The 23,317-nt window shown below is 49.3% G+C and overlaps 1 protein-coding gene across 1 annotated transcript; it reads right to left on the minus strand.

Annotated features, from left to right (window-relative positions):
- Positions 1-1,484: 1,484 nt before the first annotated feature.
- On the minus strand, positions 1,485-16,044 carry ELMOD2 (ELMO domain containing 2). The gene is made up of 9 exons (XM_056119094.1): positions 15,950-16,044; positions 14,975-15,127; positions 12,852-12,880; positions 12,334-12,431; positions 11,104-11,233; positions 8,054-8,187; positions 6,124-6,192; positions 5,274-5,407; positions 1,485-1,970 (listed from the first exon to the last, which is right to left on the minus strand). Exons 2-9 carry the CDS (start codon positions 15,114-15,116, stop codon positions 1,825-1,827), a joined length of 882 nt encoding a protein of 293 aa, XP_055975069.1. The 5' UTR covers positions 15,117-15,127; positions 15,950-16,044; the 3' UTR covers positions 1,485-1,824.
- Positions 16,045-23,317: the final 7,273 nt, after the last annotated feature.

Below are 23,317 nucleotides of genomic sequence, written 5' to 3' on the forward strand. Positions count from 1 at the left end.
GAACACTGGCCAGGAGGTTGCCATTTCTCACGGAGGAAATATGAGGAAGCATTAGAAACATTTAAAACATTGAGTTTAGATCTCCCAAGGTTCAGGAGTCCCCTGGACGAAACCAAGTTTCTGGACTACTGAAATGCGAAACCAACCCTCTGACACTAAAACGGACATGATTTTAAAAATACTTGTATTTTGTCGGGAAACAGGAACTTTAATGCATGCACTCGCGATGCGATGCACAGGGTCTGGGCTATATGACCCTGCCTAGACTATTTTCCAATGGGCTGTCTGTTTGCTTGTTTACTAGTTTCTCTTTGGTAAGTCTGGAGAAAGGTTTTCCAACACAAACAAGTACTTGAACTTCCGTAATCTTGATCTCTCATCTACCGCTGAGTCCCGAGAAGGTTGCAATAGTCACATGGAAAAAAAAAAAAAGGAAAAAAAAGAGCCTATTTTCATGTGCTAAAGTATGTCTGGTGGAGGCTGGTTTCTGCATGTGTCAAGAAGCTCCATCAGCACTGCTAGGCTCCCTGCTGACGCTGCTCTCTGCGCCCACAACCTCAGCACCCAAGAGCAGCTCCTCTTCCGACTCACTCTTCCCGACAGCCCTGGCTGCCCTCCTGCACTTCAGAATTAGCGACACAAAATGCACAATTTCATCCTCAGATGACTTGCTAATCCACGGGCTGCCCCCTCGGAGGCCTCCTGGTGGGCCCAACCCTCATCACCTGGACACACGGTAGAGCATGACCTGAAGGAGTAGGCACAAACCCGCCACATCACGAGCTCCAACCCTGGGGAGCTGCAATCTATGAAAACCAAAAGAAAGCAAGCGTGATGCTGTCCTCCAACACTCAGAGACGGCTGGACTCAGACAGCGGCTGTCCTCTGAATGCCAGCAAGATGTCCTGAACCAGCACGTCCCTCCAGGCACACAGGAAGGGCGGCTTCAGAGAAAGGCCTCACAGCACACACTTGCCAGGATTCTTGCCTACACCTGATCCAGGCAAATGTTGGAGAGGAAAAAACGGCTTTAAGGTCTAAAAATTACACTGTGGCAGGCCAGAGTGATAAGCACAGCGGGTAGGGCCTTGCATACGGCCGACTGACCTGGGTTCGAGCCCTGGCATCCCGTATGGTCCCCCAAGTCTGCCGAGAGCAATTCTTGAGCACAGAGCCAGGAGTAACCCTGGAGCACCACTGGGTGTGGACCAAAAACCAAAAAAATGAAATAACACTGAGCATTTGAAAGGATGGTGCTGAAAACACAAGTCACCTGCCCTGATCTCTGGTTCATAATCACATCCCACACCGGCCCCCTCCACTCTGCCATAACCTCGCCCGGGGTTGCAGCACCGCAAAGCCACCTGAAGGATGAGCTCCCTGGCTATTAAACTAGAAATCAAAATCAGAGGAGACGAAAGAAAAGCTAGCCCGCGAAACCAAAGCGTGGAAAGAGCTCTGAGAAGATTCCAGCTCGATGGCTACATCACACCAAACTGCAACTGGATTTAGACACATTTTAATCAACCAATTTAAATGCAAGTACCTGATTTCCACTCTTCCACTGAACGGGCTAAGAACCGAGTTTCAAAAACTGGGGTGCACCTGGCTCCACAGAGGGGTCTTGGGCAGGAGAAGATACAGTGTACAGACAACTGTAAACATACACTGATTGTCCATTAGCTTTCTTAAATAGAACTTCTGCAATATCTTTGTAGGAAATTAATTCTATAAGGAGTGTAGTGATCAGATCATTTCTATTACAACATATAAATTCTGCTGCGTGTGCAAAATGGGGTAGAAAGGGAAGCTACGGTGGACAGCTCATGTTTTTATAGTGAGCGATACCTTACAGTCCAGCAAGAGTCCTTTAATCTTCTCGTGAAACTTCTCTCTGTACACGTTGAACAACATAATGCTTTCTGGTTTTTCTTCAAACCAAAACTTGTCAAATTCATAGACAAGATAACCTGCAGAGGCAGAGAAAGCAAACAGAGAGCGCTCATTAGTAATCACAACCACACTGCCTTTTATTAAAAATATAAAACCTGGGCCGTAGCAATAGTACAGCAGGAAGGGCACTTGCCTTGCACGCAACCAACCTGGGTTTTGTCCTTGGGGTGAGGTGAGGTCCCCTGAGCCCCGCCAAGAGGGATACCTGAGCAGAGAGCCAGGAGGAAGTCCCAAGCACAGAGGGTATTGGCCAAGACCCATAAATAAAAATAAATAAAAAGATAAAGACATAAACCTAGTGGCAGAGCAGAAATCTGAGAGCAGAAAGTCCAGGAGCCAAAGCGTTGCCTGACTTGCACATGCTTCCCAAGACCAACCCCAGGTACCAGCCGGTCCCCCAAGCCCTGAGCCAGGCACGTCCCTGACATAAACCCCAAACGATAACACGAACATCACCTGCAAACAGACTGTGTTTGGCAGAAAATTTGTCTTTCATTTGGGTGGGGAAGGGGTAGAGAAAACCTCTGAAGAAGAGCCTCAGTCTGCACACACAAAGAAAACACCTCCACGGAATTTCGAGAATCGTCGCATACAGAACATGAAGTCTAGACTGTTCTTGGGGACCCTTCTTCCATGATTTCTGTTTTTCCAAAGATCTTAAAAATCATAAAATGACTAGAACACGCTGTATGCTTGAGAGAGGTACCTAACGGTGTATGTGCTATGTGTGCGAAGGGTTTAAAAATCTCCCTTAGAAATGCCGGAGAACAATTTATTAAAGAGGCTTTCCTTACTCCACTTCACATTACTTGCACCTTTATCAAAGATTAGATGAGCATATGATTGAGGAGAAATGTCAGTGTATTCAACCCTGTTCCATTGGTCTGCAGTTCTGCCTTTGTTCCAGTACCATGCTGTTTTAATTATTACTGCTTTGTAGTACAGTTTGAAGTTCGGGAGGTTGATTCCTCCCATTTTCTTTTTCCCAAGAATTGCTTTAGCTATTCGTGGGGGCTTATTGTTCCATATAAATTTCAAGAGTGTTTGCTCCATTTCTTTGAAGAATGTCATGGGTATCCTTATAGGGATTGCATTGAATTTATACAATGCTTTCGGTAGTATTGCCATTTTGACAATGTTAAGTCTCCCGACCCATGAGCAGGGGATATCTTTCCATTTCCTCATGTCCTCTTTTATTTCCTGAAGTAGCGTTTTGTAGTTTTCTTTGTACAGGTCCTTTACTTCCTTAGTTAAGCTGATTCCTAGGTACTTGATTTTCTGGGGCACAATTGTGAATGGGATTGTTTTTTTCATGTTGCTTTCTTCTCTCTCACTGTTTGCGTATAGGAAAGCCATGGACTTTTGGGTATTGATTTTATAACCTGCAACTTTACTATACGAGTCTATTGTTTCTAAGAGTTTTTTGGTGGAAGTTATTGGGTTCTCTAAGTAGAGTATCATATCATCTGCGAATAGTGAGAGCTTGATTTCTTCCTTTCCTACCTGAATGCCCTTAATATCTTTTTCCTGCCTAATCGCTATTGCAAGTACTTCCAGTACTATATTGAACAGCAGTGGAGTAAGGAAAGCCTCTTTAATAAATTGTGTTGGCATCACTGGACGGCTACATGCAAAAAAATAGGCTCAGAACTCTGCCTAACACCATGTACAAAAGTAAGATCAAAATGGATTAAAGACCTCAACATCAGACCAGAAACCATAAGGTGCATTGAAGATAACGTTGGCAAAACCCTCCATGACATTGAAGCTAATGGTATCTTCAAAGATGCCACGCCACTGGCCGAGCAAGTGAAAACAGAGATAGATAAATGGGACTATCTTAAACTAAGAAGCTTCTGCACCTCCAAAGAAACAGTGACCAAAATACAAAGACAGTCTACAGAATGGGAAAGGATATTCACCGAATACACATCTGACAAGGGGTTGATATCCAGGATATACAAAATACTGGTTAAACTCCACAAGAAGAAAACATCCAACCCCATCCAAAAATGGGGCAATGAAATGAACAGAAACTTTCTCAAAGAAGAAATCCGAATGGCAAAAAAGCACATGAGAAAATGCTCTACATCATTAATCATCAGGGAGATGCAGATCAAAACCACAATGAGATACCATCTCACACCTCAGAGACTGGCCCACATTCAAAAGAACAAAAGCAACCGATGCTGGCGTGGATGTGGCGAGAAAGGGACACTCCTTCACTGTTGGTGGAAATGTCCACTGGTTCAGCCCTTCTGGAAAACAGTATGGACGATTCTCAAAAAATTAGAAATTGAGCTCCCATTTGACCCAGCAATACCACTCCTGGGAATATATCCCAGAGAGGCAAAAATGTATAGTCGAAGTGACATCTGCACTTGTTTGTTCATTGCAGCCCTCTTTACAATAGCCAGAAACTGGAAGAAACCTGAATGCCCAAGAACAGATGACTGGTTAAAGAAACTTTGGTACATCTACACAATGGAGTACTATGTAGCTCTTAGAAAAGATGAAGTCATGAAATTTACATACAAGTGGTACAATATGGAAAGTATCATGCTAAGCGAAATGAGTCAGAAAGAGAGGGATAGACATAGAAAGATTGCATTCATCTGGGGGATATAAAGTAACAAAGTATGAGATTAATACCCAAGAATAGCTGAGATCAGCACCAGGAGGATTACTCCATAACTTAGAGGCCAGCCGGGTATCCTAGAGGAAAGGGCTATTCAGATAGAGAAGGGAGCACCAAATAAAGGATGTTTGGAGGATCCTCCCAGGAGGGGAGATGCATGTCGAAAGTAGACTATGGACTGAACATGTTTGCCACTCAATGCCTCTTTTGCAGACCACAACACCCAAAAGGAGAGAGAGAACACAGGGGATTGCCCTGCTACAGAGACGGGGGGATGGGGGGATGGGGGTGGGAGGGATATTATCCATGGTGGTGGAAAATGGGCACTGGTGGAGGGATGGGTATCTGATCATTGTATAATTGAAACCAAAGCACAAAAAATTGTAAATCTACAACTTTAAAAAAAAAATAAAATAAAATAAAGGGGAAAAAAAAAAAAAAAAAAAAAAAAAAAAAAAAAAAAAGAAATGCCGGAGAAAGAGCACAGCAGATGGGACACTCACCTTGCACATGGCTGACCTGGGTTCGCTCCCTGGCACCCCACATGGACTCCTGAATCCAGGAGTCACCCCTGAATGCAGAACCAGGAGCAAGTCCAGAGCACTACCGAGTGTGACCTCCCCCCAACAAAACAAAACAAAACTCTAAAAAGGAACGTGGGTTTTGTGGCACTAATACTCACAGTAGAACTGATGGAAGTGCTCCATCGTTGGCATGCCAGGGACGAAGGTGTAGAGGTGGGACTTGAGCGCGTCACTCTTGAGCAAGCTGTAAGCCATCTCCGTGAGATTGATCCCAACTATTGCATAAGAATACCTAAGTCAGAGACACGAGCAGTTATGCTGAGAGCCAAAGAGCATCTCAAACACAGCGACGGTCCTGCAAGGAGTTAGGAAGAGACTCGGGGCCTTTCTAACAGCACCGACATTAATACCCTGCCCCTGGGTATGAGAAATAAGCCGGAGTCAACTAGAGAAGACTCGCCCCAGACTGCTGACTCTGACATAAAGGCAGAGCTCTGAGCAAACGAATACATGAATCGGTTTAAACACACACACACACACACACACACACACACACACACACACACACACAAAATCCCCCAAACTCTACCTATGTTAACTGACTCCTGAAATACACTCATCTGACATGTCCTCCCCCCAAAGGTCGCTGGAATATACAATAATGACAAAACTAATAACATGCCCTCAATTTGCATCTCACTCCAGGTTCTAAAGCTATTTCTCATTTTTCTTTTGCTATATCAAAGCTACTTTCTAATTTTCAAATCTATTTATCGGCAAGAAGCGATAAAGGTTCTGACCTTCATTTTATAGATATCCTGTGACAATATTTATTAAAATACACACGAAAGTGTAGTTTGTGATCACATCGGGCTTTGTTTCTAATTAAAATGATTTTTGATTAAAATAACACCATTTTAAAAAAATAACCCAAGAGACTTTCAACCTCAGATAATTGCATCAACTTCAATCCAAGGGCTGGCCATCACCTTTAATATAGCAGCTTACCCCAACTGGGGATGATTTGAACGGGAAAGAATATGATGAGCTTCTCTGGTGTAATTTTCACTGAAATACCTGAAAAAAAAAAAAAGTAAGGAAAACCATGAAATTAGGCTGCCCAGAAGCAACGTAAGAAGCTGTTGTCAGAATGAATGAAGTGACCCCCCCACCTACCCACCACACACCCCCTCTACCCCTTGTTCGGCATCCGGAGGCTTCCGGAGCAATGTTCTACTCCAAGCTGCTGGGCTGTGGAACAGACAATATGGGCCTTGGCAAGACTTTCAAGATCTATCAAGAGACTTTTTAGTACTGACCAAAAACCAAAAATCATCTAGAATTCTCTTCCTCTGAACTTTCTGCCAGCCCGGGCTGTGTCACCGAGTCTGGGCTGCTGGGTGTCGCCGAGAGCATCACGGTCAAACCAGTGACCTTCTTCTGCGGTAAAACATCCCTCCTGGGGGACTTGCCACAAAACCATAATGACCTTAGAAATATTAGCAGCTACAACAAAGAGACGGTTTACAGGTTCCGGTTCGTACTAAAGCTACTTCTCTGATTTTTTTTCCTTTGGCTTTTGGGTCACACACACCCAGCTGTGCTCAGGGCTTACTCCTGGCTCTGTGTTCAAGGCCCATTCCTGGCAGGGCTCAGGGGACCGTCTGTGGCGTCAGGGACGGAAGCTGTCAGCTGTGTGCAAGGTGAATGCCGGTCTCTACACTATCACTCCAGGCCCTGTCTGGGCTCTGGGACAAGCCCCGAGACCTTCCCGCTCTCTGGGGCAGCAGCATTTCCTGCCTGCACACGAAAAGCACCAGGGCCACTTAACACTTGGCACCCGGGAGCAACTTTCTGTTCTATTGAGCTCGATTTCAAAATGAAAATTCAGAACATGACTGTCCTGGTTTTCATTCCTGCCTAGTCCAACTTTCACTGGCCTGTGGCACGGAGAGGTGGGCACGGGCCTGCCCGCGTGCTCAAACGCATGCAGAGAGCGAGGGGTAAAAGGGAAACAGGGCTTCTGAGGTCCCTCCCTGCTGGAGAACACAATCCCTACACGTTCAGTTGGCACAGGAGCCCTCAAAGAAGCCCCCCCACACGCTGTTTCCCATTCGACATATCAACACCATCAACTTGATTTTTCCTTCCCTGGCTCTAACACTGCACGCGCTGGAGAGGGTGCTGACTTAGAAGCCCATAAACCAGGACCCCGCGTGAAAGGATCCCTTATGGAACTCCTTCAATAACACGCATAGTTTTCTCAGGCACATTTTCAGGGCTGGGGGAGGAGGATATTCAAAGCATCCATCAGGATGCCAAAAGCTCATGTAAATCCCTAGAAGAAAAAAAAAAACAACTCTATCCTTCAAAAAACTAGTTTTCTATCTAACCATCGGTTGGCTCTCAAGTGCTCCTGGTAGATATTTATCTTTCAGTACTTTAAAATGGTATTTCAAAAACAACAGAAAACTGAGAGAGGAGCATGAGGAGTGAAGAGGAAGAAGCATACAGAACTCCTTAAACAGCATTAGAGGAGAGGTGGAGAAGAGACAGAGGTACATAAAGATCTCTCTCTCTCTCTCTCTCTCTCTCTCACACACACACACACACAGAAATCACACCCAAACACAAACAAATCATATACATGCCAAGAAATCACACACAGAAATCACAGATGCAAACAAATCATGCAAAGAAATCATGTACCCAGAAAAATCTCTCACACACACAACCAAATCACATATGCAAACCATACACACCAGAGTTCCGATGTTTTCCTGCTAGCACGAGTGGAAGCTCAGGGCACTGCTGCTATTAGAGTTCCGCTGCTGTGGAAAACCGAACTACTTCCTACCGGAACTGGTGGAGACTGGGAGGCGTGTGAGCTCAGCTCAAGAAGAGGACAAAGCATATTTCCGTTGTCGTCATCACTTACACAAGATTGATCAGTCCAAGCATGCCCATGCCTCGGAAGTCTGTCTTGGGGTCATCGCCCTGGAAGCCAATGTCAGCCCACTGCTTGGAGATCCGGCTCTGCAGCTGTTTCGTGGGCATCAGCAGCTTCCAAAGCTATACAAACAGGCTCCACATTAACATGGGGTGATCTCGGAACCGACCACGGCACTGCCTTCTCGCTGATGACCTCGCTAACAGCCGAAGGTGTGCGAGCAAACTCCTTTTTGTAAACAAATCATAGGCCCCCACAAAGACTGGAAAACAATTACCCTTTTTTAAGATGTAGGAGACATTATAATTAAAAAATATGTATATACAATGGAGTACTATGTAGCTGTTAGAAAAGACGAAGTCACGAAATTTACATACAAGTGGTACTACATGGAAAGTATCATGTTAAGCGAAATGACTCAGAAAGAGAGGGACAGACATAGAAAGATTGCATTCATCTGGGGAACATAAAGTAACAAAATAGGAGACTAACACCCAAGAATGGCCGAAATTAGTACCAGGAATATTACTCCATGGCTTGGAGGCCAGCCACACATGCTAGGGGAAAAGGGAGCTCAGATAGAGAAGGGAGCACCAAATAAAGGGCGTTGGGAGGATCCTCCCAGGATGGGAGAAGCATGCTGAAAGTAGACTATACACCAAACATGACTGTCACCCATTGCCTCTTTTGCAAACCACAACACCCAAAAGGAGAGAGAGAACAAAAGGGAATGCCCTGCCACAGAGGCAGGGAGGGATGGGGGGATGGGGGGTGGGAGGGATACTGGGACCCGTGGTGGTGGGAAATGGGCACTGGTGGAGGGATGGGTATTTGATCATTGTACAATTGAAACCCAAGCACAAAAATCTGTAAGTCTACAACTGTACCTCATGATGTCTCACTAATAAAAAAAAAGTATATATATATATATATATATATATATATATATACACACACACACATGATAGTTTAGGTAGCATGATTCCAATCGTGCTAAAGCTTCCGGTATTGATGTACATACAAAGCTACATATTCCAATGCAGAAGACAGAGTCAAAGAAGGGATTTTGAAAAGTAAGCAAGTCACAGGAATCTAGAACAATGAGTTACCACTGTGTGATCTTTTATTTGCATTTTCCTATATTCCCAAAGAACATGCACTGACCAAAACTGGTTCATCACTTTCTGGAGGAAGAGGCAGAGCCCACTGCTGGGCATGGCTCAGACACTGGTTTAAGGAGGATGTGCAGGGAGGCAGGGCCGGCCTGGGTCTGCACCCCCCACATACACCCCTGCCTTCCTCGGCCGGGCCTCTGTCCCTCTGTCTGAGGGACAGAGACAGGGGTGGGAGCAATCAGGAAGAAGCAATACTGACAGGGTTCCAAGGCCACAACCACCAGTTCACACAGTTTCGGCGGGGGGCTTGTTTGGGTTTTTTGTTTTGTTTTGTTTTGTTTGGAGACCAACCCTGGTGGTGCTCAGGGGTCACTCCTAGTGGTGCTTGGAGGAACCACATGGGGTGCCCAGGCTCAAACCCGGGCTTGCTGCATGCCAAGCCAGTGCCTTACCCCTGAACTGACTCTGCAGTCCCACAATTGTTCCGTTTTATTTTTATTTATTTATATATATTTTTTGCTTTTTTTGGGGGGGTCACACCCAGCAATGCACAGGGGTTATTCCTGGCTCATGCACTCAGGAATTACTCCTGGTGGTGCTCAGGGGACCATATGGGATGCTGGGAATCGAACCCGGGTCGTCCGCATGTAAGGCAAACGCCTTCCCCACAGTGCGATCGCTCCAGACCCAATTGTTCAGTTTTAAAAGAGAACAATGACACATCCTGGCTGTAAAGAAGTATCTCCCTCAAGGGGCCGACAATCGAGCTGGACTGTGAGGAATGGCAAGACCAACAAGCACCACCAAGTGTCCCAGTGTCATCACTCCCAAGACATCCCCCACACAAAACCCGGCTCTGAAAGATGCTGTGACAAATGTGGCGTGTGTCCCCGTGGCTCAGCCCCAGCTCGGGCGCTGCTGAGCGAAGGAAGGGGACACTGGTGAAGGGGTCAGTGCGGGAGGACTGGTGGCATGCCTGAACCCCACTCACGGACCACTCTGTCACTCACAGTGACCAAACCACTTGGTTTTCAATAAACGGAACGTGGGGAGCAGGCAGGAGGCTGGCATCCACTTCCTGGGGCATTGACGGCTTTGCCATCCGCTGCCTCAACGACCGATTCCAGATGTCATTTTTGTTTTCGGGCAGCCACACCCCTCAATACTCAGGGCTGACTCCTGGCTCTGCAATTCCCTATTTTCTTTCTTTCTTTTTTTGCTTTTTTGTTTTGTTGTGGAGACACACCCGGCAGTGCTCAGGGGATCCTCCTGTCTCTGTGCTCACAAACCACTCCTGGTGGGCTCCGGGGACCCTCTGGGACACTGGGATGGAACTCAGAGGTGGCCATGTGCAAAGCAAACACCCGACCCCCTGTCCTATCGCTCCACCCTGAGTCGCACGTCTTCATTTTCAAATCTAACGTGGTATTATTTGGTCGTTCACATCCCATAAATCCCAAATGATTTGACCAAATAATCCCAGAAGGGACCACCCTATCCTCAACAGAAGAGGAAATTGAAGTCACCTAACTTTGATGTGAGACTGACAGAAAAGGCTGGGGGGCGGGGCGGGGGGGCAATTCAGGGTGGTTGGAAATCGTCACTCTCAGGTCTAACTAATTCACTTCACAATTAAAAGCCCGAAGATGGGGGGGGGGGGGGGGACTCTTGAATACATTTTAACACAGCATATTAGAAAACACAAATTAAAAAACAGGGAACTAGGAATCTCACCAACTTAATAAAATTCTCTGCGGGGTGAAGAGCGTCTGTTGGGCCATGCAGGAGCATCTGCAGGCGCTCCAGGTCCCTCCCCCCCCATCCCAAATTCCCTTTGTTGGGCCAGCCTGGGTCTGCACCCCCCCACACACACACCCCAGCCTTCCTTGGTCCCTCCCACCCTCCACTCCAGGCCCCACGTACCCGCAGGAGCATCTTCTCGTGCTGCTGGTTGTCCGAGTCGTAGGGCTTCCTCCGCACGCTCTCCACGTCCTGGTAGAGCTGCTTGTACCCGGAGATCTGCAGCAAGCAGGCCCTCATGCACACGCGGAAGCTGCGGACGGTGCAGGCCGTGAGGCTGGAGCCGGCCCCGGCTGGTCGGCTCACCCGGCTTGGGGTCTGGGGTCCAGCGCTGTGGGTGCCGGACCCCAAGGGAGGGCGCGGAGCCCCCCGCTCCTGCACCCCAGGGTTTTGCCCGCACGTCCCGGATGACTTTTCCCCAGTGCCCGTTTGCGCTCACAGCAGCAGCGCCCTGTCCAAGGCCCTGACCCCCTCCCACGCCCAAGACCACAAGTTCACATAGTTTCAGGGGGGATTTGTCACCACTCCCGACGGGCCCCACAGGCCACGCCTCCCTGAGTCGCCTGCCCACTGGCAGGGTAGCCACAACCCAGTGTTCTGTCCCCGCCCCCCGCCAGCCCCTGACACCCCAATGTACCCCCCACTTCCCCTAACACATCTGAGAGCGCTGGTTCTCTCCAAATGAACGAGAGGACACTGCCCGCGGCCCAGTGCTCCCTCACTTCTCTGCGGGGCCTCCCATACTCAGGCCCCATCCACACCAGCACGTCCTCACTGCCACCACCCTCCCACCCACACCTTCCTCCACCTCTGCCTCCACTGCCACGTTCCTCCGCATGGAGAGGCACAGGATCCGGCCCCAAGGTCCCCGGGGCTCCCTCTCCTGAGGGTCTCTGGCCCTGTCGCCTGCTCCCGTCCCCAGCTCAGCCAGGATTTGCCCAGTGATGCTATAAAACGGCCAGTCTGACAGCCCTTCTCCATGGAACTGGGGGTCCAGGTGGGCCCGTGCATAGGGGAGCTGGGGCAGGGCTCCTAGGTCCAGGGGGACAGGGCAAGGGGACTGGGGACAGGGACGGGCAAGGTACAAGAAGAGAGGGAGGGCCAGGAGGCAGCTCTTGGAGGACGAGAAGCTGGACTTAAGGCCAAGGGCAGAGCACACCCTGATTTAAGCGAGGGAGGGCGGGCAGGAGCACGGTGGGGGGGGGGGGTTGGTTCCCAATGCAAGACACAGGAGCACTGGATTAGTTTTCTGAAGCAGACACTCGCCCCCGCCCTCCCACGTGTGGGGGACCATGGGCTGATTCTCCCCCCACCCAGACAGTCGGGGGCGGGGGGGCAGGGGGGCGGCATTACCTGGTGTCCTTCTCGGGGCTGATGTTCTTCTCTTTCATGATGTCGTCTACACACTGGTCCACTTCACTCTCCACAACCTGCGTGGCGTCACGCAAGACCTGTGGACCAGAAAGCGAAGGGGCGTGAGGGTGGCAGGCCGTGGGGGGGGGGGGGGGGTGGAACCCAGTCACATTCAGAACAGAGAGGAACGGGCAGAAAGAAGTTGAACAGGCACGAGTCACGAATCATTAGAAGAGGAGAGAGAAGCAACCCCCAACCTGTTATCTGATCTCCCGCGGACCCCTGGAAACAGACCCGACCCACCTCCCGTGCTTGGTCCAGGTTTGGGGGCCCCATGGGCTGTGCTCAGGGTGCGCTCCTGGTGGTGCTCAGGAGACCATATATCGTGCCGAGATCACACCCAGGCCCAACCGCGCACAAGGCAAGTGCCTCAGCCCACAAGACGGCTCCCACCCCGGCAGGCCCTCTTCTAAAGAACGGCCATGTCTCCTAGAACAACCGCCTCCATGTGACCTTACCTTATTCTTGGAGTGTGTCAAGGAACTTTCTGAAACAGAAACAGTAACAGCAGAATGTTATCCTCTGGCTGTTAGCTGGGAATGAGTCCATAAGCAATTAGTAAGAGCACCAAGCCAGTTATTTACAGTTCCAGGAGATAGTATCTATCTGGATGAGGCAGGAACACAGTTAAACTCGCACGGTATTGAGGACTAGGTGATTCCCAAACCCTCAGCGCTACACGGGAAATCCAGCAGTCCTGGCGGGACACTAAAGGGCTGAGCCTACCCGCCTAGGGCCAGCAGTCTCCATGAGAGCCCCACGCATCTGCTAGCCACTGTAACATAGTAAGGGCGCCCAGAACTCATCGGGGGACTCCAGTGACCTGTGACTTGGGTCAGGGAGGGAATCAGGCCAGCAGGCCTACGCTTTTGGCGCCCACCCTCCAGCCAGGCAAAGAACCCAACAGCTTCTCCTGTCTGCTTTTCTCCTTCAGGAATGACACAGGTATTTTATCCTGGTTGTTAAAAAAAAAATTATTTCTGGTACATTTAGGTACTCCCTTTTCTCGGCAACTGGAAAAAGAAATTGTTCTTATGGGGGTGGGAGGGACAGAGATTCAAGGGTTGAGAGCGTTTAGGGGCCCCTGGGCGCGGTCCCAAAGCAAATGCATCTGTCCGTGAGTACTGTGGTCCAGCACTCACGCTGAGACCCCGCCCATGCAGTGCACACCACTGCAGCCGTGGGTTCTTATCAAGGGTACTTTGCTCCTGAGCTGTCAGAGGGCAGAAGAGAAGTAGGTGAGAGGGAAGTGGCACAGAGGTGAGGAAGAGGAGGGCAGGAAGTACTGCTCCTGGTACCCCACGCCCCTCTGTCCTCCACTGCCCAGGGCATCTGCGGCCATCCCACACCCCTTACTAGGTGACCTGAGCTGAGGCACGCTAGTTCCAGTGCCACCTGACGCCGTGGCCCGTGGCCTCTCCCTCAACCTACCTACCCTGGACACGGAGAAATAATGCCACCATAGTCTTACTCACCCACATTCCCCGTGAAAGCGAGTTTCAGTGAAACACTGAAAATGGGTGACTGAGGAGGGGAGCCCTGTCCAACCAGACCGATGACATAACCCAGGGATCCTTCTAGAGTTTTAAGATCCAGCACAGAAATAAAAAAAAAAAAAAAGGAACAAATATGTTGGCTAGAGCAATAGCACAGTGGGTAGGGCATTTGCCTTGCACATGGCCGACCCGGGTTCGATTTCTCCGGCCTCTCCGAGAGCCCAGCAAGCTACGGAGAATATCCCGCCCACACCGCAGAGCCTGGCAAGCTCCCCGTGGCGTATTCGATATGCCAAAAACAGTAACAACAAAGTCTCACAATGGAGACGTTACTGGTGCCCGCTCGAACAAATCGATGAACAACGGGAGGACAGCGCTACGGTGCTAAATACGTTTAACAAGACATACCAGAGACTGAATTAGTTTTAATATCTATGAAGCCAAGATATGACAGCCAGCCTCATTCTGACATCTAGGGAAAGAGGGACGGTCAGTGGGACGCAGTCACAGTCTCTGAAGCCCGTGTCTACGCCACTGCACTCGGCCAGCACAGCCCAAGGCTTAACAATGACTAGGGCAGACTCGGAGCCTGAATCTTGCTGCGGGGGCTCATCTGCCCTATTCTGCTCCTCTCCCGGGGTCCCCAAGAGACGGACAGGCTGGTGACAGGTATCCAGCAGGAGAAGGAAGCTGACCCAGACACTGTTTCCCACCACTTGAGTGAAATTTGAAAGGGCTGAAGAAAGATAGGCATTTTCTTCTCTCTCTTTTTTTTTTTTCTGTACCAAACAAGTTGCAACTATCACGGAAGGTACAAACTGTGCATCACAGAGGTCAAAGGAAAGAGAAATCCTCTGTGTCGGCAGGGATGTTAAATAGGAGTTTCTCTCCTACAGAATCAGTTCGGTTCAGAGCCAGAGGACTCAAACCCGGATGCTACAGGCCCCGAGCCTTGAGTCTGAGTCCCCAGCGGATGGGCAGGGTCCATCCGCACTGCAGGTCTCTGAGGATGGGGGGAAGAGGGGGGCACTGATTCTGGTGAAAATCCTTCCCGTTTCACGGCACTTGTCTCCAAAGCACGTTACCTATCCTCTGTGTCCTCTGCGCCCCCACATAGGCATCAAAAATCCGCTGCAGCTCGCACTTCCCGGTCATCTGCCGCAAGAGCCATTTCATCCAATAGCGGAAAAAGTGCCCATAGAAGAAGTCCCACAAAGAAAAAAACATTGTTTGTTTGTCTGTTTTTCCTGGAGAAGGAAATGACAATTAGTGATCTTACACAGATGGAGCAGGGGGAACATTCAAAGTCAGTTTTGCCAACTCATCACTCCCAGTCGTGTGGGCTTTGCTCAGGCCGTCATAGAAGCCCCCTCGACGGCCGGTCCCACCCAGCACCCAAGGGGTCACTTGGGCGCTTTTTCAAGAACCCAGGCACTGACTGCAAAAAAAAAAAAAAAAAAGGAACCACTCAGAAGTCCTCTCTTGGGATGGGGCTCGCGGCCAGCCTTACTTTAACTGGCAGCTCGAGAAACCCAAAGGCCTCTCTGCAAAGCACGGGTTCGATTCCCCCCATTTGGTGAGGACTGCACCCCCTCCAAGGGATGCACAGCAGGGTGGGGTGGGGTGGGGGGGTGACAGAGGGCCCCGAGGGGCGCGGGGACCCATGCAACAGGTGAAGGGCAGAGGAAACCCGCGAGGCGGAAACCGGCGACTCCCCGGAGCGAGACGTAACCTTCGGGGGCCCCCCGAAAAACTGCAGCGGCTCCAAGAAGCAATGGGTGGGGCGAATGCAAAAGGCGGGGGGGGGGGGTATTATCACTATTGTTCTTTTTTTTTTTAAATGCAAAAGCTCCAGATGTCCTTCCCGCCTCCCCGGGCGGGGGCGGCGGGACAGTCCGGGCGGCCCCCCGACCTCGGGGACCCGCGGCCGCGAGCGCGCCCCCCACCCCGGCTCGCACAAAGCCCCGCCGAGGCGCTGCTGCCGGGGGCGGGCGCGGCTCGAGGGCGCGCGCAGCCGCAGCGAAGCGGCGCGGGGCGAGAGGGAAAGAAACCGCGGCCACCTCACAGGAGCGGAAGAGCTAGGGGGGGCAAAGCTGGCGCTGCCTCGGTTTCCCCAACTGCAAACTGCCGGCAACGGAAACGACGCGGCGCGCCGAGCGCTCCCTGCAAGCACCGCGACCCGGAAGTCGGGGTCCCGCCGGCCCCGGGACGGCCCGCCCCGCCCCGCCCCACGGCCGCTTCCCATTGGTCCGAGCTCCGCCAATAGCAAACGCCAGGAGGAGGAGCCTCTTAATCCCCGCCCCTCACATTCCCAGTGCGCATGCTCAGTTTCTGGGGCCGCCGGGCGGTTTCCCCGGCAACGGCGGAAGCTTGGTCATTCCGGTCGCTGCTTCTCAGAATTTTTTTTTTTTCCCCCAGCCTTGAACTTCTGATCCTTGAAGCAAACACCCGAGGGCTCTTAGACGCCCAGCGTGGACGAAGCTCTGTAAATGCTTCTGTAACTTCCCTTGAGCTTGGGTTTGTGGAAGCGCTTATGCCTGCATTGAATGTGAATTCCGGGAAGTAATTATGCACAGTTCCACGTTACGGAGGCGGAAACGGAGCACACTGCAGGGGGGGGGGGTGAGGGGGAGGGAGTCACCTGAGATGACCCGCCAGTAGCCAAGACGTGGCAGATCAGGAGAGTCCTGGATGCTGCGAAAAGAAATCTGGATTGTGTCCATTAGCAAGAAACGACAGTGCATCCAGCAAATATGTATTCCATAACTGGTTGTTTTTAATTTTTTTTTCTTTTTTGGGTCACACCTGGCAACGCACAGGGGTTACTCCTGGCTTTGCACTCAGGACTTACTTCTGGCAGTGCTCAGGAGACCATATGGGATGCTGGGAATCGAACCCAGGAAACGCCCTACCCGCTGTACTATTGCTCCAGCCCCTGTTTTTAATTTTTGAAAGAATAATGTATGAGCACGGTCTTTTCTAGCTCCCGGCTTTGTTTGTCCTGGGGCTCATGTGGTGCCCCGAATCAGACATGATGGGCTACGTAGCGTCTTAACTCCCTGTAGGTATCTCTGGCCTCTGAACATGACGTTTTCGTTGTCATTTGTTTGGGGGCCATGCCTCGGGGTAATCAGGGGCCCTTTCCAGCTGTGCATTCAGGGATCACTCCCAGGGGTGCTCAGGGGACCTTATGTGGTGCCTGGAACAGGAGCAAGTGCCGTCAGTCACCCCTGTTTTAGCCTCCAAACCTTCATGCAATTTTTAAATCCAGCCTCAAACCCTTATTCATTAAGTTAGTGTGTTCTTTTTTATTATTATGCACCAGGCTGTGTTCCAAAAGTCATGCTTTAAATAAATGGGGTGGAGGGAGGCAAGGCCAATAGCAAGAAACAACAGTGAAGGAACTTGTCTTGCATGTGGCTGATCCCAATTCAGACCTGGGCATGACCAGTGGTGCCTCGAGCACTGCAGAGAGTGGCCCCTGAGCGAGTGACTCCTGAGCGCCACCAGTGTGACCCCACACCCCAGGAACGAAGTCTGCCTTCCTTTTGTAGTTTCATTTGGATGGACGAGATGAAGGCCTGAGAATGGTTCAAACCTCCCTTTGGGAGGAAGCTGGCGGTGTGAGATTCTGAGACATGTGGGAAAATCTCATGTGTCTAGCGAAAGGAGAGATGCCCTGTAGGATAACACTGCTTTTGTCCTTCCTGTGTAGCCTCAGGTAGTTTAGGTTTATTGGGTTGCTCCCATTACAGTACTCCCATTCCTCTGTGTTTATATGTAACTTCTTCATGCTCTGTTGACTTGTAAATATTGTTTTTCTCGGGGCTGGCGCAGTAGCACAGCGGGTGGGGTGTTCGCCTTGCACATGGCTGACCTGGGTTTGATTCCCAGCATCCCTTATAGTCCCCCAAGCACCGCCAGGAGTAATTCCTGAGTGTAGAGCCAGGAGTAACCCTTGTGCATCACCGGGTGTGATACAAAAAGAAAAATATATACATATATATTGTTTTTCTCTTCTCCCTAAGTCCTTTGCATAGTTTATTCAGAGCAATGTCCTTTTTGTATGGACACAAGAAGACAGTATATGCAATGCTTTTGTAACATGATTCTCAGTAAGATTTTCCTCCTGGGCATCTGCTCTCTTGACCTAAGCCTCATCTGCCCTTACTTTCTAGCGTCCCCAAAAGCAGGGTCCCAATGAGGGACTGGATGGAACCAGGGCAAACGGTAAGCTATGTGCTACCCTGGCATCATGATGGGCCTGGCCAAAGTGCCATAATGCTTAACTATAAGTTAAGAGCTTGGTCATGGACAAATACTGTCATGACCCAAAAAGTAGTAGCTAGATTTGGACCCTGCTAGGGTTAGGAATGATTAATCTGTGGGGACCCTGGGATACCACCTTCCCATTGTACCCAAGAGCTTTCTAGAACACAGAGTGTCCCTGATGACTTGGTTCTGCTTATGAATCTTGCGAGTAGCGACTGGCTGCAGCTCCCTGTCAGTCACTGGCAGCCACCTTCTTTTCCCCTCTGGTATGGCTATTATACAACTTTCTTTCTTTCTTTCTTTCTTTCTTTCTTTCTTTCTTTCTTTCTTTCTTTCTGCGTCACAGCCGGCAATGCACAGGGGTTACTCCTGGCTCTGCACTCAGGAATTACCCCTGGCTGTGCTCAGGGGACCATATGGAATGCTGGGAATCGAACCCGGGTCGGCCGCGTGCAAGGCAAACGCCCTACCCGCTGTGATATTGCTCCTGCCCTATACAACTTTATTAAAAGTTTTGCTCAGCTGTAACAAGACTCAGAGCACCTTTCAGGTGAACTGGGCTAAAATCTGGTGTCGGGTAAGTTAAGTATATTCTGTGCGTTTTCAACTCATGATCTATTCATGATCTATTCATGAGGAGTTCATCGGGGTGGAAGCTCATGGGAAATCAAGATCCCTGTGTACATGGAAATCCGAGGAAATGTTGCACTGCCATCTGGTGGCGACCTTTGAGATTTGGGTACTCAAAAAGTTCCTGTTGATAGTTGTGGGTATGCCGGGGCGTTCCAGCTGTGATTTGTGTGATGCTGCAGCCCCGGGAGGGATTCCAGTGGGTGGGAGTCTGCAGAGCCACAGCACACGCGTGAGCGTCCGGGCTCTACCTCAGGAGGAACCTCTCCAGGCGCCATCTCTGTCACAGGGCCCTAGTCCTGGCTCGGCCTCCCGTGAACCTAATTGCGTTGTGCCAATGTGGGTCAAGTCCCATGGGAGGCAGGGGACATGGTGCTGGTCCTCCGCTGGCAGGGAGACTCTGCCCAGAGACTGGAGAAGTGGGTTTGCTTCCTTGCTTTGTCTCTGGGGCTCCTAATACACGAGTATTAACACGAGTGTGTGAGGGGCCGGAGAGAAAGCACAGTGGTTAGAGCCTGGCATCCTGGCGACCAGGTTCCAGATGTCGCCAGGGCTCACTTTTGAGCACAGAGCTAGAAATAGCCCCTCGAGACCAGAGAGGTTGACCCCCACAAACTAAATGAGCAATCAGTGAAACATAAATAAAGGTGACATGCTTCTGTTGCGGAAACTCTTCTTAAAAGCCAAGGAACATATTTAGCTAACTCAGAGGCCATGGCAAGGGCCCCAGAAAGCAAAGGAGGTGAGGAGCTTGAGCCAGCCGCGTGGGTGATGAATCCTTGGATTCTGCCTCCCTTGCCCCGTGGCGCTCCGAGAACAATTCCCTGTTCACAGTGATGTTAAATGTGAGAACATTTAAACTCCTTGTTTAAGTCTTTGCTCCTTGCCCCCTGCCTGGATGCTTGGTTGTCAGTCAATTTAGAGTAGGAACCTGGCTTTACCAGGGTTTACCTGTCTCGTAGCACAGAGAGCAGCCCACGGTGAGGATGCCCTGGAGAAGGAATCCTCTTTCTCTCTGCATTCCCCTTCCCGGCAGTATTGAGGCTGTGAAATAAATCCAAGCATCATGGCTGTACCGTACAGGGGCCTGGTGCACGAAGTCCTTGGGACCTTATTCAGTAAGCAGTGAGGGAACCATTTAAAGACTTTGAAAAGATTAATGGAAGATTAAATGGATTGGAGGTGAGAGACCAATTAAGTGCAATTACAACAATGCAGCTGGCGGCGGTAAAGACTAGAACCATGGTGAAGTCAGTGATGAGAAGGATCAAGCAATTAAGAGGTCTATACGGGTGTTTCTCAAATTTTAATGTGTGCACCAATCACCTGTGAATCAGGGATGCGGCCTGGGATGCCGAATTTCTTCAGAAGCATTACAGCTGGTGATGAATCTTCACTGTCCAATATGGCAGCCCCCAGCCAAGAGACCTTGGAGAACTTGAAATGTAATTAGTACACTTGAGGAGCTGAATTTCCTATTGTATTTTAAGCAATTCAAGTTTATATTTAAAAACTGCAGCTGTTCAGAAACAATTTAAACGTTTCTTGATTTAGTAGAACGTTTCACTTAAACTAGTAAAACTTGGAACCAGAATTAAGATGCATTATGAATGTAAAATATACACAGTATTTACAGCACTTTGGACCAAGATTTTAAAAAAACACACACACAAATGAAAACAATTCCATTATTCCTTATGTTGATTACTTGTTGAAAAACAATGTAGGAATTGTTTAACAGTCACTTTCATGTGTGCCTTCTGACCTTTTGAATGTGACTCTGAGCACATTCAAAATTCCAGCCAGGGGGACTGGAGCAATTGCACAGCGGGGAGGGTGTTTGCCTTGCATGCGACTGACCCGGGTTCGGTTCCCAGCATCCCATATGGTTCCCCAAGCACCAACAGGAGTGATTCCCAAGTGCAAAGCCAGGAGTAACCCCTGAGCGTTGCTGGGGTTATGAGCAAAAAGCAAAAAACAAACAAACGAAAGCCAAAATTCCAGCCAGGACTTCCTTTTTATTTCCACGGCAGAATGGTAGCTGGTAGCAGTAAGAGGGGCGAAAGTCAAAGGTACTTAATGTCTCCTGGGTCACCTCTGGGCCTGATTCACATTGGCCCAGCACGCACAGAGACTGGTATGTGATGTTCTACAGGTGTTGACTATTTTTTTATATGCCTGTTCACCAAATATATATATTTTATCTGGAAAAATGGGCTGGAGCGATAGCACAGCGGTAGGGCGTTTGCCTTGCACGCAGCCAACATGGCCGACCCGAGTTCGATTCCTCCGCCCCTCTCGGAGAGCCGGCAAGCTACCGAGAGTCTCTCGCCTGTACGGCAGAGCCTGACAAGCTCCCCGTGACATATTCGATATGCCAAACACAGTAACAACAAAGTCTCCAATGGAGACGTTACTGGGCCCGCTCGAGCAAAATCTGGAAAAATACTGATTCGTATCCTTTGTGAATCTAGTTGTTTTGTTTTTTTTTTTTTTCAAAAATAGCTGCATGATCTTTATTTATTTTGGATGTTAGTCCCTCGTCAGGCTATAAGATACAAATATCTTCTAATTGGCAGGCTACCTTTGTGCTTTTAATAGTAGTTTCTTGGGGTAAATTTTTATGAGAGTAATTTTTATTTCTCCAAAGACTCCAGTATCTCTCCTTTGTTCTATTGCCTTTGTATCCAATTTTATAAAGTATTTTATTATAATTTTGTCTTTTCTGAAATTGCTTTTTGAGTAACATTGAGTAAAAGATGCAGTATACAAACAAATTGAATTAAGTGTGAAAGACAGATATTTGGTCTCTCTTCTTGTGATGTGCAGGGGAGTTAACCAGGCAAGTTCATTAGCGGTCATGGAAAAATTCATCAGGTAAATTTTTTTTTTTAATTTTGTTTTGGTTTTGTTTGGAGGCCATCTGGCAGTGCTCAGGGCTGGTGTTGGCTCTGGTGCTCAGGAGCGACTCCTGGTGGTGCTCAGGGGACCTTGCATGGTGCCGGGAATTCTCACCGGGGCTGCGTCCACTGCAGACACATGCAAGGCAGCGCGTCACCTGTGCTCTCTGCAGCCCTGTAACAGAGATTGAATTTTGATATGATCCCATTAGTTTGCATTTACTTATTTTTTCAAAGAAGAATCAAGTCTTCAGAGATCAACAGCCCTGATGGTACCACCTATGTTTCCTTCTATGTATTTTCTGCTTTCAGACTTCATATCCAAGCGGTTAACCCACTTAAATATATTTTTGGTACAACTTTGCATCTTTTCCTCCCAAACTACCTGACTGTGTAACAATGATAGGATGTTTTAAGTAGAACTGAGTGATCGGTTAGGAAAAATACCCCAGTGCAGCTGTCGGAGCAGCGACGGTGTCCTTTGATGTTTCTGCATGGATGTTTCAGCAGTGCCGCTTTCCCTGGAGAAAAGGCCTTTTTCTGCATGTTTACCAAATTGATCCCGCAGAGACTGACTTGCATTGTGGTAGCCCAGATACATTGCGTCACCCATAGCTTAGCCACCCCAAACACATGATCCATTTTGCAAAGAGACCGTTACCCAGGGAACCCTAAGAGCAGAGGGTTATACTGGTTAAAAATGCCTCCACCCCTACAATTTTTTTGACGTCCTCTAAAAGGCTCCACTCTAGGTGTGCATCACTCAGATTTATTGGAGGGTCTGGATGGATAGTACAGAGGTAAGGCTTTTGCCTTGCACACGGCGACCGAGGTTCCATTCCCAGTACTTCATATGGTCCCCAAGTCTGCCAGGAGTGATTCCTGAGTGCAGAGCCAGACGTGAGTCCCGAGAATAGACAGATGTGGCCCCAAAACTAAAAAGATTAATCTGAAATCATGCCATTCTGTGAATGAAATATTGGTTTCATATAAGAATCTACCAAATTCGTTCTTATGCTGGCCTGTCCAAGTTTCATGTCTGTGTAGGAGTTATATGGCCCCCTCACCGTGCCAAGCAGTGGAAATTTAGTGCCAAAAAAAAAAAAAAGCCAGGGTCAGAGAGATTGTACAGGAGTTAAGGCGCTTGGGGTTAGAGCAATAGTACAGCAGGTAGGGTGTTTGCCTTGCACGTGGCTGACCAGGTTCAATCCCAGCACTCCATATGGTCCCCCAAGCCCAGCCAGGGGTGATCCCTGAGCACAACCAAGTATGACCACTGATGTTTCTACTTTGTCTTAGAAGCAGCGTCTGAAGAGCCTGCCATTCAAATAAAACCCAGGACAATTCCTGACTTTATTAGATCAGAATTGGACTGAGCCTGGCTAGGGAGATGCCCAGAGGGCCAGAGTACACGCCTGGTACCACATGGCCTCTAGAACACTGCTGAGTGTTACCCAGGGAGCAAACAAACAAACACAATGGAACTAACGGGGCCTTAAAATAACCCGTGTGCACAGCTGCTCACCACCGTCCACCCAACAGAGACGGGCACTGCAGTGTCACCTTAGTTTTATACCGTGTAATAGCACTGCAGGTGACATGGGACTGGATTGTTGACTAGGGGGA

This window comes from Sorex fumeus, unplaced genomic scaffold, assembly GCF_029834395.1.
Source record: "Sorex fumeus unplaced genomic scaffold, SorFum_2.1 ptg000039l, whole genome shotgun sequence".
Classification (NCBI taxonomy): Eukaryota; Metazoa; Chordata; class Mammalia; order Eulipotyphla; family Soricidae; genus Sorex; species Sorex fumeus.